We start from the raw sequence: 16,535 nt of genomic DNA, 5'->3' as shown, positions 1-16,535 counted from the left end.
AACACCCGACAGCTAACGTAACAGGTCCAGGGGCCTTGCGGTGTGCATTTCTTTTCCCACTAGCTTCAGGTTCAGACTGGAGTTTAACTGTCTCCGATTTGCCCAGGCTGTATGTTTAAGCCATGATTATAAGGGAGTTTTGAAAGGCAAGAATGGGGGCTAACAAATGTTCCTTAAAGGAATGTGATCCCAGCTCTGGTCAGTGGCAGTCACGAGGACACAGTGATTCCAATGTCCTGTGTGTTCAGAGTGGTTCGGACCTCGGTTCAGTGGGGCGGATGGCCCCGGGGATCCTTCCAAACCACCAGAAAGGAAGCCGACCAAGCCAGGACGCGCAGGGCTGCAGTGCTGACAACATCACAGAGAAATAAAGCCGGAACCGGCATCCAAGTCATCAGACCCCGCCCTCCTCTGCATTTTCTGATTGAAACAGTAAATTCCTCCTACTGTTTAAGCCAGCTTCAGTTTTCTGTTAGTTGCCACAAAGGGCTCCAGATGTAAAGGCTGTCACATAATATGTTGTCCCGTAACAACATTTTACACGTTTATCCCTTTACCACATATTCTTATATATTAAACAGGCAACCGAAAGAAATAACTGCATGAGGTGTGATACAATTGTAGAGAGGCAAAGGAAGAAGAGTTTTCTGTGCAGAAGCGTCCTTCTCCTCTCCTGTCGACGGCTGGTCCAGAAATTCTTCATCAGGACGGTGGTAATTTTTAAGTCTTCGATCCTTAGTAAAGATAGGTAATAGCTAACATCTATTAGGTACTTTTTACTGGGCACTTTTTTTTTTTTTTAACTTTAGTTTTGAGAGACTGCAAGCAGGGGAGGGGCAGACAGAGAGGGAGACACAGAATCGGAAGCAGGCTCCGGGCTCCGAGCTGTCAGCACAGAGCCTGATGCAGGGCTCTGTACCTCAAGATCATACTCACGGACCTCGAGACCATACGCTGAGCCAAAGTCCGACACTTAACCGACTGAGCCACCCAGGCACCCCTTCAAGATTTTTATGTTTCTTTTTCTGAGAACTGTCCTTGGCCCTACAATGTCTTCCCTGCATTTTCTAGGCAGTCCTCACGCGTCATGGGGATGACCTATCCCACCGTGACAGGAAATGCAAACACCTTTCTTCCAGTTTATCATCTGTCTTCTGACCTTACCGTGTTTTTCGACCATTATCAATCAGTCTTTACCTTTATGGCTTCTGGATTTTGAGTCTTAGTTTTAAAGGTCTTCTCTAGTTGCAGGATATAAAGGGTATTTTGTTTCTTCAAATACTTGTATGTTTTTAGTGCTTTTTTGGTCCTTTTATCCGGGAAAATGACGTTGGCTGCGGCTCCAACTCGGTCTTATGCACGTGGCAGTCTAGTTCCCCATCAGCACTCACTGGAAGTCTGTTCTTGCCTCACAACTGATGACAGAATACATGCCCAGTCGTGAGGTCCCACCTCTGGGCTTGCTCTCCTGACCCGATTGCTCGCCTCTCTGTCCGTAAGCCAGCACCACGGTGCCGGGACCAGTGAAACTCCATAATACGTCTCAATACTTACAGGGATGTTTCTCCTTCACTGCTCTCACTTTTAAACATTTTTCTAGCTAGTCTTTATTGTTTGTCTATGTGAACTTTAGAATCAGCCCACCGAAAAACAAATAATACCTTTAGGTATATTCACTGGGCTGTGTTTCTATCTATAAATGAACATTTAGAGTCTTTAAATCTTTATGATGCTAAGCCCTTTAAGATGTTATAATATTACGTACCTGGTATATTATTTCATTTATTCACATTTTCATTTGTGTCCTTTACGAATGTTTTCTTCGTGTGGGTTGTACACATTTCTCATTTTAAATGAGGCCTTTTGTTCTAGTGTATCTTTTAGGTTTATTTATTTTGAGACAGCGTGTGTGAGCATGTGCACAAGTGGGGAGGGGCAGAGAGAGAGGAGAACAGAAGATCCCAAGCAGGCTCTGAACCATTAGCACAGAGCCTGATGTGGGGCTTGAACCCACGAACCACAAGATCATAACCTGAGCTGAAGCCGGGCACTTAGCTGACTGAGCCACCCAGGCGCCCCAGTGTATCTTTTATTATATAAAGCTAAGATACAGTTTTGTTTTTTTTTTTTTTTTTTAAAGAATAGGTCCTTTTGTGGAAAAATACCCAGGGATTTTGTGCATTTTTTTTCTTCTTCTTTCACATTCTTAAACATTCTTCACCTCTACCATATTTTTATCTCTACTTAAACATCCTGAGAGCTCCCTGTTTTATCTTGGCATCATGACTTAGATTTTTACAAATTATTTTCCCCATGTCACGTAACTCTCTTTGACCTAACACTCAATCAAAATTCAACTCACCGTTTCAACTCCCATTTCTTCTTTCCAGCCGCTATTAAAACTGTCTTTAGAGACCTCAAGCCAAAATCATAATGATCCTATAAAGCATTAAAATATTTGAGTTATTAAAGTGTCTCAGGGAAAAACGGAACTTGGAAATAAATGGGTCTCCGACACAGTCAACTCCCTCTTCACGTACGCCGTGGAGACAGACCACGATGCAACTCAAGAAAGCCTCCATTTTGCTTCCAATCCCCTCGCTTCCCTCCCAAACTGGTGCCCCCAGCCTTTTTCTTTTTTTTTTTAAGTTTATTTATTTGAGAGAGCGCGCGCGTGCGAGGGCGCACGAGCAGGGGGAGGGGCAGAGAAAGAGGGAGACAGAGAGTCCCACTCAGGCTCGGTGCAGAGCCTGATGTCGGGCTCGACCTCACGAATTGTGAGATCGTGACCTGAGCTGAAATCGAGAGCTGGACGCTTCGACCGACTGAGCCCCCCAGGAGGACCCTCGAAGCCTCCTTCTAAAAAGAAGGTTGGCTGTCCCTGTCCCAACCATGTTGGGTTACAGACAAGTACTCTTCACGCTGGCATATCCCAGGACAATCACTTTCAAAACATGGCGCTCAGATGAGCAGCATCAGGCACTCTTAGGAACCTGTCAGAAACACGAAGTCTCAAGCGCCACCCCAGACAAGCGGAAAGCTGGTGGGAGAAGTCGAGTGACTGGTGTTTTAACCAGTCCTCCCAAGTGTTTCGAAGCACAATGAGGTGTGACAGTCACCGCTGTATCTGTCAGCTTCCTGGTATGGAGAGAGCAGCCCATCATGTAAAGGAACAGATGCTTCGGGACTGTCTCCAGGGCCCAGACGAAAGGCTTAGAGCCCTGCCTGACTTTACACATCACCTCACATGCGCACTGGCTCATGAACCCGATGCGCTAACAGGATTCCAGCTCCATTATTCCCCCAGGTCGTCCCCGGTCCGATGCCCCAAGAGTCTCATTTGAAGTTTCACAGAATCACTTCTATTTTGAGAAAAGCAGTTTGTTACCTGTTGTGAGAGTTGTTTGTTAGCTAATTCGTAAATGCTAACCAGCTTTCCAGAGAGGGATTTTGCAGATTTGAAACCGGATGAAAACAGCATTATTTCAGTAATCATTTGATGATGGGGAGCCATCATCGCCACTGGGCGAAACAGAGACTTTAAGTTATCTGGGAGTTCTACTCGACCTTTGTACCTTAAGCGGGTAAGAAAAACAAAGAAACAAAAAACCAGACCACTTCTCAGTTTTTCTAATGAGGAACCACACAATATAGTTTCCCCCCAAATAATCCAGTTAGCTTTCTACTAGTTTGTCACATTAAGTTTATTTTTGAGAGAGAGAGGTGAGGGGGAGGCAGGGAAGGAGGGGCAGAGAGGGACGGAAACACAGAATCGGAAGCAGGCTCCAAGGCTCTGAGCTGTCAGCACAGAGCCCGACACGGGGCTCGAACTCAAGAACCGTGAGATCACGACCTGAGCTGAAGTGGGACACTTAACCAACTGAGCCACCCAGGCGCCCTGTGTGACCTTTACCTGAAAGCAAGTTTGCAAGACAGTTTCTATTGTAGTTTTCATCTCAAGAGCTTCCTCCTTTACTGTCCTTTCTTCCTGTGCCTCCTCCCACAGGGCCCCCCATCCCCTCATCGGATGGGACCATCCGTATTCCCTCTATTCCCTCGAGCCCTCCCAGCCTCCGCTCCTTGTAACCACCATATTCTACTCCCTCTGCTACTCTCTGTTTGTTTGTTTGCTGTCTTCTTTGTGACAAACTGCTGACCTTTGCCTTTCTCCCCGGCTATTCATGAAGTGAAAAATCCCTCAGTCAGAAACGTCCACGTGGATAATTCCGGAGCCACGGCTGTTTAAGACACGTGGGGGTAGAGAGATTCGGGCGTTGGCGAGGGGATGGCAGATTACAGTGTCAGACAGCTGCGTCATGGCTAAGATTTAGGAAAAGATTTTGACCTGTCTCCAACCGCCAGCACAGGTTAACCGATACTTACTCAGGATTCATGGTGACAAATACCGCACAAGACATATTGATACGAATGTCTTTTCCTTCCAGTACAAACCTAGAAGACATTGGAAAGGGGTTCAGAATGAGCCCCCACCCCCATGTGCCACTCTGGTAGGTGGATTATTTTTCCCTGAAAACGAAGGCCCGAAAAACCCAGAAAGAACCTTCTACCTCCCCCCGAACTGCTTCTAAGAATTCAGACGGAGGGCCCGGTCCAGAAGGAGAGCGGTCACCAGAGACGACTACGGCAGGTTTGGGCCGCGTGTGGCAAGCTGTGGGGGGCTCAGCACAGCCTGCTCACCCCAATTCCTGTGTCCCATGGTCTCTGCAGGACACGACAACTGTCTGTTCACCAAACACGTGCTCTTCCCATCTCCTGTGAGTTCTCTTCCTTCCCTCGAAGCCCCAGACTCCTTCCCCCTTCTCCTTAGCTCAGGATGGCACACTAAACCTTAACCGTCTGCCTGTCTTTGAACGTCTCACGTGTGTGTGAGGCTCCCCTACGTATGGAATTAAAGTTTTCTCCTGTTAATTTATCTTACGTCGGCCAAAAGAGCCTAAAAGGGTAAAGGAAAAATTTTCCTCCCCTGTACAATATGATTCATTACTAAGAGGACTGTTTTCTCTAAGCCAAAGGATGTTCAAACTGTAAGTGAGCTTGGGAACTTTCCTAAGGCTGTTTTACATTTAAATCCAAACCGCACGGACTGGGGAAAAATGACCGTAAGAGGGAAAGAAGAGGCTGACCTCGAGCCCGTGTTGCGAGCCCTGCTGGGGTTCAGATTTATTTGATTGTGTCTGCGGAGTTTTGTGGGGCCTGCGGCGGGAAGGCACCCACCTGAATGAACTGACCGAACGGGAAAAGAACCCTGGGAGACCCTCGGACACAGGGTTCTCCCTTGGTGACAGCGTGGAGCAAAGAGTGATCATGGCGCAGAGTTCCCGCATTAGCACGGGACACAGCCCGCCCTCAGCTCCCCGACTGAGTAATTTTGGGAACGCTGGGAAGGAGAACCCTTGGCACGGGCATTAGCGCCCTGCTGTCAGCACCAGACAGAGGGACCATGGAGAGAAATCCTCCAGTGATTTTATGGACGTCTAATACCGGTGAGGGTGGTCGAAGCAGGAAAGGAAAAACACTGGCAACAAAGCCTGGGGACACCACCCCCACACACACACTTTTTTTTTTTTTAAAAGATTGTAATAGACATTTTAAACCCACAAGTCCAATTACACCCATAAAGTAAACCATGTAAGCTCCTGAATTTATCTGACGAGAAAGACATTTTTGCTTGGATTAGTAAACATTAGTAATCTGAACATACAAATAGTATTTTTACAGGATTTTTTCAATACAAGTCTATTAATTCAGAGTAATGGGATAAGGGAGGGCTTCAGGTGTGTGGCCAGTATAATTTTACTTTTTAAAAAAGATGCAGAATTAAAGAAAAAGTCTTTGGTTTCTTCACGTGAAATAGGTACTAAGAGAATTTAAGCCCTAAAGTAAAATCAGTTGGAACATATTTGCGACCTTGTCCTGGTGGCTCCCAAGACCGTTCCAAGGCCGGGCAAGAGCCTGGATACCCCCAGGTTGGCATGAAAGTTAGTTACATATATTCACACGTTACTTGACGAGCAAAGGGGACATTCAAGACAAATGTCATTCTTTTCGGTCTATGTTCGGGGAGGGGGGAAGAACCCAAACCCAAACACTTACTGTACAACAAAGTATTTGATAGTAAGTAACCAAACACATTCAACCGATACCTGACCAAATAGCTGTCTTTTGTGGCCTTAATTGTTAGGATCTGCGACGCAATCACAGAGAGGACCTGCACATCGATCCGATTGAACTCGTCCAAACAGCACCACGCTCCCGACTGAACCAGTCCGAGGAAGAGTCTTCCTATTATCTTGAAAACAATTATTACACAGGTGAACACTCTCCCGGGGCCATGGCTCCGTGCGCGCATTCGGCCTTTTACCCGAACAGGTGCACTGTGCGCGGCAGGTGCTCGGACCCCGCAGGGCAGGCTGGCGCTCTGGGGAGCTCACGGCTCAGCACAGGGGTCCTCACATCCGCTCTCCTGCAGCCACAGCCTCGGGGCTGAGCGGAGGGCGTGCTGCTGCTGGGTGATGCACCCGAGGACCTGCGGGAGCTGGGCCACACTGGGGCGGCCCCCCAGAGCCCCGGCAGGTGCAGGTCGGAGTGCCCGGGGCTCTCGGCGCTCCCGGGAGACTCACGGTCTGGAACCTACCAATGGGTAAATGCTGGCCGAAGAAACAAGTGAAAACTCTGTAGGCCCGGCAGAACCTGTGTGGACGAAGACAGGCTAGGGACCGTGTGAGCTGGGGCATGGGAGACGGGAGCGCACGTGGGAGCCCCTCCGGGTGGGACACAGGGCCTGGTTCTCCCCACTGGCTGCAGGAATCACATCGTGTCTTTATTTAAAATTTTGATATTTGGTTTATCGTGCGTTTTTTGATTCTAAAAAAGTATTGCATTAAAATATTATTTGATTAGCAGGCTTCCCAGCTCCCCCTCAGGTTTTGCGTGGGCGGGCGGGCAGGCGCCTCAGTCCTGTCCCTCCCCCAGCCCTGCTGCCCCCACCGCAGGAAGAGACAAGAGACTACTTCCTAAGGGTCTTAATGATACGGATGCAATCAGCTTGTTTAGGTTTCACTGATATTCTTGATGTGCTAAGTGAGCACAAACTGAAAACGCAAGATCTCCCGATAATGGACTCTGAACTGCAAATCAACTGACTGCCATAAAAGGTAACTGGCCGGAACTTAACATGCAAGACAAAATAGAGTGTTTCGAAACTTCGGGTCAATTTGGGACAGGCACAGAGGTACATTAAATTTTAATAAATATTTCAGAATGTTATGAGCTACGCCTTAGGTCACGTGCTATCATAACAAGGCTGACATAAACTCAATCCTCCGTATCAACCCTGCCTCACATTTTTGTGTTAATAGCCTCATTGTTCTTAATGATTACCTTTTCAGTAAATAAAGGTATAAGGTAGAACTTATAAATTTATATTAATAAAGCAGTACTCTTAATTTCTTAATATAGTCACGTCCCATTATCAGATTTTGTTTGGAAAAGTCCCCCATTAGAAAGTTTGAAAACCACTGTCTTAGGTAGTTCAACTGCATAATGTTGTAAGTCTCAGTTACATTAATTTAAAAGAATTAACAGCATTTGCAGTTGCTAACACTCAGTGTCTCTCCAAGGGAAATATTTTCCTTGCTCTTTCAATCCTCCATGAACTATTTCTATGTATGCTATTTTTTTCCTGCATAGATATGAATAGACTTTACCTTATAATCCAAATCCTCAAAACAGTTGAACACCACACAATGTTTGCCTAACGACTGAAAAACAACAACATTATTTTAGTACGTTGTTCAGCTTCTGACGCGAAATACTAATGTTAAAACTTCTAGAGTAATAAAATGTCTTTACTCTTTTGAGAAAATGTTGCAATATAAGCATGCATTACCCACCAAATTTAGAAACACTCAAAACCGAGTGGAGTCTGAATGCGCATATGCTGTTTGTTAAGTTGATCAGTACGTGGAACGCTAAGGTCCCGTTTTTAAAACACACCGAGTAACTGAGAAAAAAGCATTCCAGTGACATCGTTCCAGGGACGTCAAATATGCCTTGCGTTCATCAGTTACTTCTGTCTCTGTCTCTGTCTCTGTCTCTGTCTCTGTCTCTCTCTCTCTCTCTCTCTCTCTCACACACACACACACACACACACACACACACACACACACACTGCTATTAATCACAAAGACCAGGTAAAAGTCTGTGTGGGGGGCTCAAACAAAACGGGTCACCCTTAAATGAAGGGGGACAAGACCACCGTTCATGCGTCAGCTTGTCCGGTGGAATCCCAAACACGACGCACGCTCGGCGTGCAGAGAGGCCAAGTCCCTGTGCACTGTGGACATTTAAAAATTAAAGGACGAATTATATGAATTAATGAGCGTGGTGAGATGTCTGTTAAATGTTAGGAACATCTCAATAGCAGAAACGGTGTAAATTTAAGGTACTGTTAAGCTCTGTGTATTTATTCTGGATACAGAAACCGCTTACCTTTGCTAGATCTTTGACACTCTCTGTTTTGCCCGTCCCGGTGGGCCCAGAGGGGCAGCCTCCGAGATTCAAGAGCAGAGCCCCCGTGAGTGTGAGCTGGCACCTGTTGGTGAGGGGCGTAAGGACCAGTCTGGGGGTACAGCCCAGGTACTCGTAGCCATAAGTAAAGCTGGCATCGCCTTGGGACACGTAGCAGAGCTGTTGTTTTTCGTTCCACTGATACTGCAAATGTCTGAGAACGGTATTTTCAATGCTCATGTTATTTGGACAAAACTATTTTTAGTTTTTTTTGCACATGTAGAAACACAATAAAAACTAAAAACGGGATGTTGACTAAAAAACAAGTACAAACATTAAAATAAAAATGACAGGAGTTACAGATCATTCAACGACTACATCAGACACGAAATATTAGGACTCAGAACTCTACAAGCTTACGAGCACTTTTCCCGGCGAGGAAAATGGCCTTGCTGAATCTTGCCGCTGCTTTGGTGTGGTGTGGGCAGCACTAACGGAGGATTTATACAAGAATCATCCCTATGAAGTTTATTACGGTTTTCAATAAAAACGTGGCTTATGACATTGCTCATTATAACCAGGACCCTTCCTATAAGGGTAACTGAGGGAAATGCTCTTTGTTCTTAGTATCGAACAAAACCATTGTATTTATCTTATGACCCCGTCAACTGTGTGCTAACTGTAAATCTTTTCTTCTATAAGAGGCTCTGGGTAAAACTTGTGACCAATCTGTAGCTTTACAGTATGTGTTCTTCCCTCCCCCCCCCCCCCCATTTTTATCGAGATATCGACATATACCTTTGTGTTAAAGGTGAACACACAACATAACGATTTGATACATGTACATATTGTGAAAGAATCACAATCAATTTAGGTAACATCCCTCATTCACACAGTTATGAACTTCATTTTCTTGTGATGACATCATTTAAGATCTACTGTCTTGGCATCGTCCCAATAAAGAATTGTTAACTACAGGCGCCATGCTGTACGTTCCATCCCCAGAACTTACTTATAACTGGAAGCTGGTGCTAGGACGTCCTTCATCCACCCTCCACCCCAGCTCCACCCCCGGCCTCTGGCAACCCCCAACCTCTTCTCTGTTTCTATGAATTCAGTGTTTTGGGGTTGCCCATATGAGTGGGGTCATAGATTATCTGACTTATTTCATTTAGCAGAACGCCATCAAGGTCCATCCATGTTGTAGGATTTCCTTCATTTTTTATGGCTGCGTGATATCCCATTCCACCCATGTACTACATTTTCTTTTTTAATATTTTTTAATGTTTATCTATTCTTGAGAGAGAGAGAGAAAGAGAGAGGGAAGGAAGGGAGGAGGGGCAGAGTGAGAGAGAGAGAGAGAGAGAGACACATAGAATCCGAAGCAGGCTCCGGGCTCTGAGCTGGCAGCACAGAGCCCGACGTGGGGCTTGAACTCACGAACTGAGAGATCCTGACCTGAGCCGAAGCCGGACGCTCAACTGACTGAGCCACCCAGGCGCCCCCATAGGCTGCCTTTTAAATTTATTGATGGTTTCCTTTCTTGTGCAGAAGCTTTTGGTTTGATGTAGACCCATTTGTTTATTTTTGCTTTTGTTTCCTTTACTTTTGGTGTCAAATCCGAAAATTATTGCCAAGACCAATAACAAGGAATTTACTGTCCATGTTTTTGTGTAGAAGTTTTATGGTTTTAAGTCTTATGTTCAAGTCTTTAATCCATTTCAGTTGGTTTCTGTGAGTGGCATCAGGTAGGGGTCCAATTTCATTCTTTGCATGCAGCTGTCCAGTTTTCCAAACACTATTTATTGGAGAGACTATCCTTTCCCCATTGCCTATTCTTGGCTCTTTGGTCACAGATTGACTACATATACGTCAACATATATGTACACGTATATACGTCTATATGCATGTCTATACATATCTATCTATCTATCTATCTATCTATCTATCTATCTATCTATCTATCTCCTGGCTTTCTATTCTGTTCCATTGGTCTATGTGTCAATTTTTATGCTAATACCATAGTGTTTTGATTATTATAGCTCTGTAATACAGCTTGAAATCAGGAAGTGTGATACCTCCTTCTTTGTTCTTCTTTCTCAAGACTGTTTTGGATATTTGAGAGGTCTTTTGTGGTTCCACAGAAATTTTAGGATTTTTTTTTTTTTCTATTTCTGTGAAAATTGCCATTGGAATTTTGAGAAGGTTTGCATGGAATCCATAGATCACTTTGGGTCGTATGGACATTTTAACAATATTAATTTTTTTCAATCCTTGATCATGGGTTATCTTTCCACTTGATCCCATGACCCCGGGATCATGACCTCAGCCAAAATTAAGAGTCAGATGCTTAACTGACTGAGCCACCCAGGTGCCCCAAGAGAAAATCATTTTTTTGTCATTGTTAAATAATCACAGTTATTTACTAATGGGATGTGTGTATGTGTTGTACACTACATAATTTCTCAAACCTTAGAATCAGATAGTATACTGCCAATCTTGTTTCACGTTAATTTGCATTTAGTGCTTGCCTTTTTTATTAATCAGGGAAACTGTCCAAAACCTAGCTTTGCAAGGATAAGAAATCACTGACCCGTTTATCGCGTGGTCTCACGTTAAACCCGTCAGTTACTCGGAGCTACTAGTTTGCCTGGTGTCTGACAGGTGCTCTGTGTCCCTCCGAGTCCTTCAAAAGTTTAACATTTTTTGCTCACTGGTGTCCTGTGAGTTCCCTGTGGTGCCTTAGGTCATGCTGGCCCGTAATTTGCGAACCGTAGCCCTAGAATCACAGGTGCTCTCAGTTTATCGGAATCACGTCTCTTCCACTTTGTTTTTCTACATACGCTCCTCCACCCTTGGTTTTCACTCTCCGAGAGTCACTAGCAAAGTAGCAACGACACACTAAACTCTGGGGTGATGGTTCAAAAAGATGGCGTATTTCCTTGGCAATTAAAAACGTAGACATACTTCTGCCAGAAGACGAACGTGTGAATACGTGTCAAATAGAAAGTACTCCGGTAAGATATACGCAAGTGGTGTTAGTCAAATATATCGGCCTCTCTGCTCCATTTTCCCTAGAGTTTAAGGAAATTGTCACATCAAAAATAAGGAGATTTATAGTAATGCAGAATTTCTTAACAGTGAGCTTTTCTTAAGAACCAAAGACCTTACGCAGGCAGGACAGTTGTTTTTCCACGAACAGAGGAAACCGTAGAGAAAAATTGGCTCAGAAGTTTGAAACTGCACATTCATCACAGGACTCTTCTGCTTGACCTTTTCTCCCCAAAGCCGGTGGTTCTGTTCTCTACAGTGTCGTGTTTGCACATGAAACACCACGTAAGTGTGAGTACGCGCTCCCAGGCTCCTGCTGGGAGAAAGGGGTTCTGAGACCTGACTTGTGTCCCAGAGTTGAGCGCACATGGGGGGAAGTGGAGGCCCGAGGGAGAGCTGCTGTCACTGCCCACTGAGAGCTGCCCTCTGGCTGAAAGGCGAGGGAAAACGCAACCACAGGAAGAAGGAAGCCAGTCCAGGAAGATGGAGCAGAAAGAGGTTCGAACCAAGCGGAAGGACAGTGGAAAGGAGGAAGCAGCAGAGGCACGCGGTATCCAAACCGACACGGTTTGCTCAGAATTTCCACACGTCCTGGAAAAGTAAAACTTGGGTTCGACAAAATCCGAGGCAGAGAATTAATTTACCGAGAGGGAGCCCTGGACGAGGGACGAGTTGTTTTAGGTGGTGCTGTCGTCTCACCTCCTTACCTTGTCCACTCAAAATCATCTGCACTGAAGACCCCTTTCAGCAGCAGGTCCCCCGCTATGTCTCTGCAGTGAACGTACACCGTGAGCAGCGCCCCCAGGACGGCTTTCGTGCGCGCGTTACCGCAACCCAGCGCCACCAGCTCCGAGATCTCCTCCAGCTGACCCATCAGACCAGCACGGACTTTCTCCAGCTCCTCTCTCGAACGAGAACTCGCAAAACTTCTGATGCAACCATTAGAAAACATGATCTGGCTCTGAAAAAGAGGTCAAGGTGACGAGTGAAGAATAAACTTGATGCATCAAACCAGATGTTTTCATGCCACGTGAGTGCGCGCAGTTTGCCCGCTCGTACGTATCTGAGAGTAAGACACTGAACTCGGGTTAACGCCTGTGGGGCCCTTGTTTTTTAAGAAGCCGAAATGTATTTACCACCAACATTTATACTTCTGAAATCTTGTATTCTTTTTTTTTTTTTTTTTTTTTTACGTTTCTTTCTTTTGAGAGAGAGAGAAAGCATTGAGTGGAGAAGGTGCAGAGAGTGAGGGAGACACAGAATCCCAAGCAGGCTCTACACTGTCAGCACAGAGCCCGATGTGGAGCTTGAACTCATGAACCGTGAGATCATGACCTGAGCTGAAGTCGGACGCTTAATCGACCGAGCCACCCAGGTGCCCTGAGATCTTGTATTCTTAACCACCATCACTAGCCTGAGTAATAATCCAGGGACAGTAGTAATGGTAGAAAACCCCAAGAGGAAGTCAGCACCGTTTCCTCAGTTGAACCCAGAAATACTAGTCTCAGAATATGGTGTCTGCAATCATAATTTTCAGGAACTCCGAATAACTTGTTACTTGATCCATTTTCGGACACTCACCCTTCCCATAAACACCAGAGCTGTTTTAAGAAGGCTACTGGATTAACGTCACATTGACCTGGAAGTCGGTGGAGGGGACACGTCAGGAGGCTTGTAGGCTTCTGCCCCATAATGAGATAAATCGTGATTTCGGTCACTAGGATAGTCCTCCTGAGGGGGAAGTGTGCTGCGGGTGAGAGGGGACAGTGAATTCGTTTTGGGATTTTATGAATCTGAAGTGCCTAAGAAACATATAAGTAAGGCTGTGAAGAAATAAATACCGGAATAATTAACATGGAGGTAATCTGTATAGCGAGGTGGGGGGGGGAGCTTTTGCCCAGAGCAAGGTCAGAGGGTAGAGGATGGGACACCTGATGCACCCGTCGGTGCTGCTGGCTGACTTTCTTCAAGGATGTGGTAACCCACAGCAGTGGATCAACAGGAGGCTGGACACGGAGGCTCAGGAAGTAGGCGGGAGCAAGTCTGGGCCAGGCAGCAGGGACCGTCATCGAGGCCACAGCACTTACCAGAGCCAGAAGCCACCCCACTGCTGGGTTTGAGGCATCTATTCAAGATTCCCAGCCTCGGGGGAGAGCATCCAATGGGCCGAGTGCCCTCCCTGGGCTGCAGCAGTGGGGACGGAGGAGGATTTGGTCCCAGTGAGGTGGACCGGGAACCAGATCTTCATTTATTTATGTTGATGGATGGAAGGGAGTCCTCACTCGCTACGGCTTGGATAAACCCACGCTGGGATTCTGGAATTCTGTCGGTGGCCAGAGCGTGCAAACATCTCACCCCCGCCCGCCCACAGGCGTCTGCCGGGAGAAGGTTCCCAGTCACGTCACGTGCGCAGGAGAAAGGGAGGCTGTCAACTGTACAGGGAGGAGAGATGAGCAGTAGGCAGCCTGGGAGAAAACGGGGCAAAGTCTGTTCGGCGATTTAAGCTCAAGCCTATAATAAGGCATTTCTGGAAATGACCCAGCCTGCTTCTTACTGTTAACATTTTTGGAGGACCAGGGACCTGGGGAAGATCTTTTCTTCGTAGAGCAGATTCGATCATTCGAATGCCCGGTAAACCACAGAAACACCCAGATGGATTGATTACAATTTCGCCGCCTTTGCAGACAACAGCTTCAGCAAGTCCTCGGCCCAGGATCTTAGAGGATCTGATCGCTATCCAGTCAAGGGGACGACAAACGGGACCAAGGGGATCTGACGTCGGAATTGGGGTCCACAATCCCAGGTTCTCTTAACAGAGACTCGGCCGTTGTGGTGGCACAAGGCAGAGTAAAACGAGGTGACGTGGGTTTTACATTTAACAGAGAGGACTTCATAAAGCCACTCGACAGCAGGAACTCCCGATGACGAGACTTCCGCCTTCACCGCTGCGGGAAAACTACGGTCTCCATGGTTCCTGCAGACCCTCATCGCCAGCGGACACGGAGGACTCTTCAGGCCTCGCTAGAGCATCTTAAAATGATGACCAGGCACTTCTTCTAGAGGAAAGTCCATCAGGTTCCCTCTCTCCTGCCGTAGCTTCCAGGACCCCCTCCTGGGCACTCGGTTCCACCCTTGCACCGCCCCCTCCTCCACCTGTGTGTTACAGGGGGTGTCCGCTGGGGTCTTTCCTCTCCCTTGGCTTTTTCTGCAGGTTCTATACGCTCCCTCAGCTTCAGCCATCACTTCACCGGCTCCGCCCACAGCAGCTGCCCGCCTCGGCTTTCTGGGTGCCACACGTGCCTCGCGTTTCTTCCTCTCCTCCCTCGAGGCCCAGAATGATGGCTCCCTGCAAAGATGTCCAGGTGCTAATCCCCAGGTGCTTCTGGCACCCCACTTGACTAAATCAAGACCTTGAGGTGGAGAGATTACTCTGGATTATCTGAGTGGTCCCGACACGATCACATGGGAGAACTTTCTCTGCCTGCGAACAGAGGGAGGTCAGACGAAGGAGACCGGCCAGAGAGACACAAACCACGCTGGCTTTGAAAATGAAGGAGGGGCCGCAAGCCGAGGGGTGTCAGTGGTCTCTAGAAGCTGGAAAAGATGAGGAAAGGGAGGCTCCCCCAGAGCCTCCAGGAAGGAATGTGGCCCGGCTGACGCCTTGATTTTAGCCAGTGAGCCCAGGGGGGCCTGGAACCGGCAGAGCCGCGACGTAATGAACGTGTGCTAAGTTCGTGGTAACTCTCTAATGGCGATGGTAGAAAACAAGCACAATGCAACAGAGTGACATCCCTAAGAAAATAGCGTGCGATTTATTTTCATTCAACGTTTTCTTATGAAAACATTTAAAAACATGAAAAGGGAATTAGAAAACGAATACCCATATACCCACCACCTACGTGCTAATTTTTTGCTACATTTGCCTTCTTGCACATCTGTCCACGCATCCGTCCGCTCGTCCATCGTATGTCTTGATGCATTTCAAAGTAAGTGGCACATATAAGTACCGTTCGTGATGGCTTATTTCTACATCTTTGCTTTCTTGGCAGTCTAGTTCAAATGAACTTACCACTGTGAGGACCACTTGTCCCGGATGAGACACCACCCACACGGAAAAAGTCTGGTAGCTCCAGTCTTCGACGCCTTGACTTACAAATCTATAAACAAAACGTTTTATTTCCATTATTCCATGTGATCATTGTGGCCCCTTAATGATCAAGCGTGACAAGATTTTCCCTTAGGATCTCTAATTTTTTAACTCTAGGTGTATGTATGGGATCAAATGCTAGAGATAACAGAGCCTTAATTCATGCATAATGAATATTCCTTAAACTCCTCTTTAATACCACCTGTACTTGTCCAGTGAGGGGCCACCAAGTTTTGGGGCTGGTAAAGCTAGAAAGGGGAGACGACACATATTTAGGTTTGAATTTCATACTATCAGTGACAAAGTCAGCATTTAAAATAATTTGTACAAGGGTGCCTGGGTGGCTCAGTCGGTTAAGCGTCGGACTTCGGCCCAGGTCACGATTCACAGTTCCTGAGTTTAGGCCCCGCGTCGGGCTCTGTGCTGACAGCTCAGAGCCTGGAGCCTGCTTTGGATTCTGTGTCTCCCTCCCCATCTCTCTGCCCCTCCCATGCTCATGCTCTGTCTCTCTGTCTCAAAAATGAATAAAATGCTTAAAAAATAATACTAATTTGTACAAGATGGAGTACTGGGCTGAAACCACCAAATGAACTTTAGCAGTAAAGCCTTGCATTTAACTTTAAAAATGAGTCATAATGAAGAAAATAGGATTTATGAAAAATATGTAGAAATTTTTCTTTAAGACTAAGTTCATGTGTGCCATCAGTATATGTCTTCATATTGTTATGGTGGTTTTTTTTCACTCACAAGTTTTAAGTTTCTGTATAGTCAAATTGATGACTCTTCACATTTTCTCACTGAAATTTGA

The 16,535-nt window shown here is 46.4% G+C and overlaps 1 protein-coding gene across 1 annotated transcript in view; it reads right to left on the bottom strand.

Annotated features, from left to right (window-relative positions):
• Positions 1 to 16,535, bottom strand: part of DNAH14 (dynein axonemal heavy chain 14) — a 328,550-nt gene that overhangs the window by 182,696 nt on the left and 129,319 nt on the right. Inside the window, exons 29-36 of the mRNA XM_047848102.1 lie at positions 15,650 to 15,737; positions 12,288 to 12,541; positions 8,512 to 8,743; positions 7,728 to 7,781; positions 6,165 to 6,310; positions 4,384 to 4,452; positions 3,389 to 3,575; positions 2,363 to 2,439 (exon numbers count right to left, since the gene is read on the bottom strand). Of these exons, the coding sequence (XP_047704058.1) occupies positions 2,363 to 2,439; positions 3,389 to 3,575; positions 4,384 to 4,452; positions 6,165 to 6,310; positions 7,728 to 7,781; positions 8,512 to 8,743; positions 12,288 to 12,541; positions 15,650 to 15,737 (1,107 nt within the window). The remainder of the gene's footprint in view (positions 1 to 2,362; positions 2,440 to 3,388; positions 3,576 to 4,383; positions 4,453 to 6,164; positions 6,311 to 7,727; positions 7,782 to 8,511; positions 8,744 to 12,287; positions 12,542 to 15,649; positions 15,738 to 16,535) is intronic.

The sequence above is a fragment of the Prionailurus viverrinus genome, unplaced genomic scaffold (genome assembly GCF_022837055.1).
Source record: "Prionailurus viverrinus isolate Anna unplaced genomic scaffold, UM_Priviv_1.0 scaffold_53, whole genome shotgun sequence".
Taxonomy (NCBI): domain Eukaryota; kingdom Metazoa; phylum Chordata; class Mammalia; order Carnivora; family Felidae; genus Prionailurus; species Prionailurus viverrinus.
This window is presented reverse-complemented; position numbering and strand designations above follow the sequence as displayed.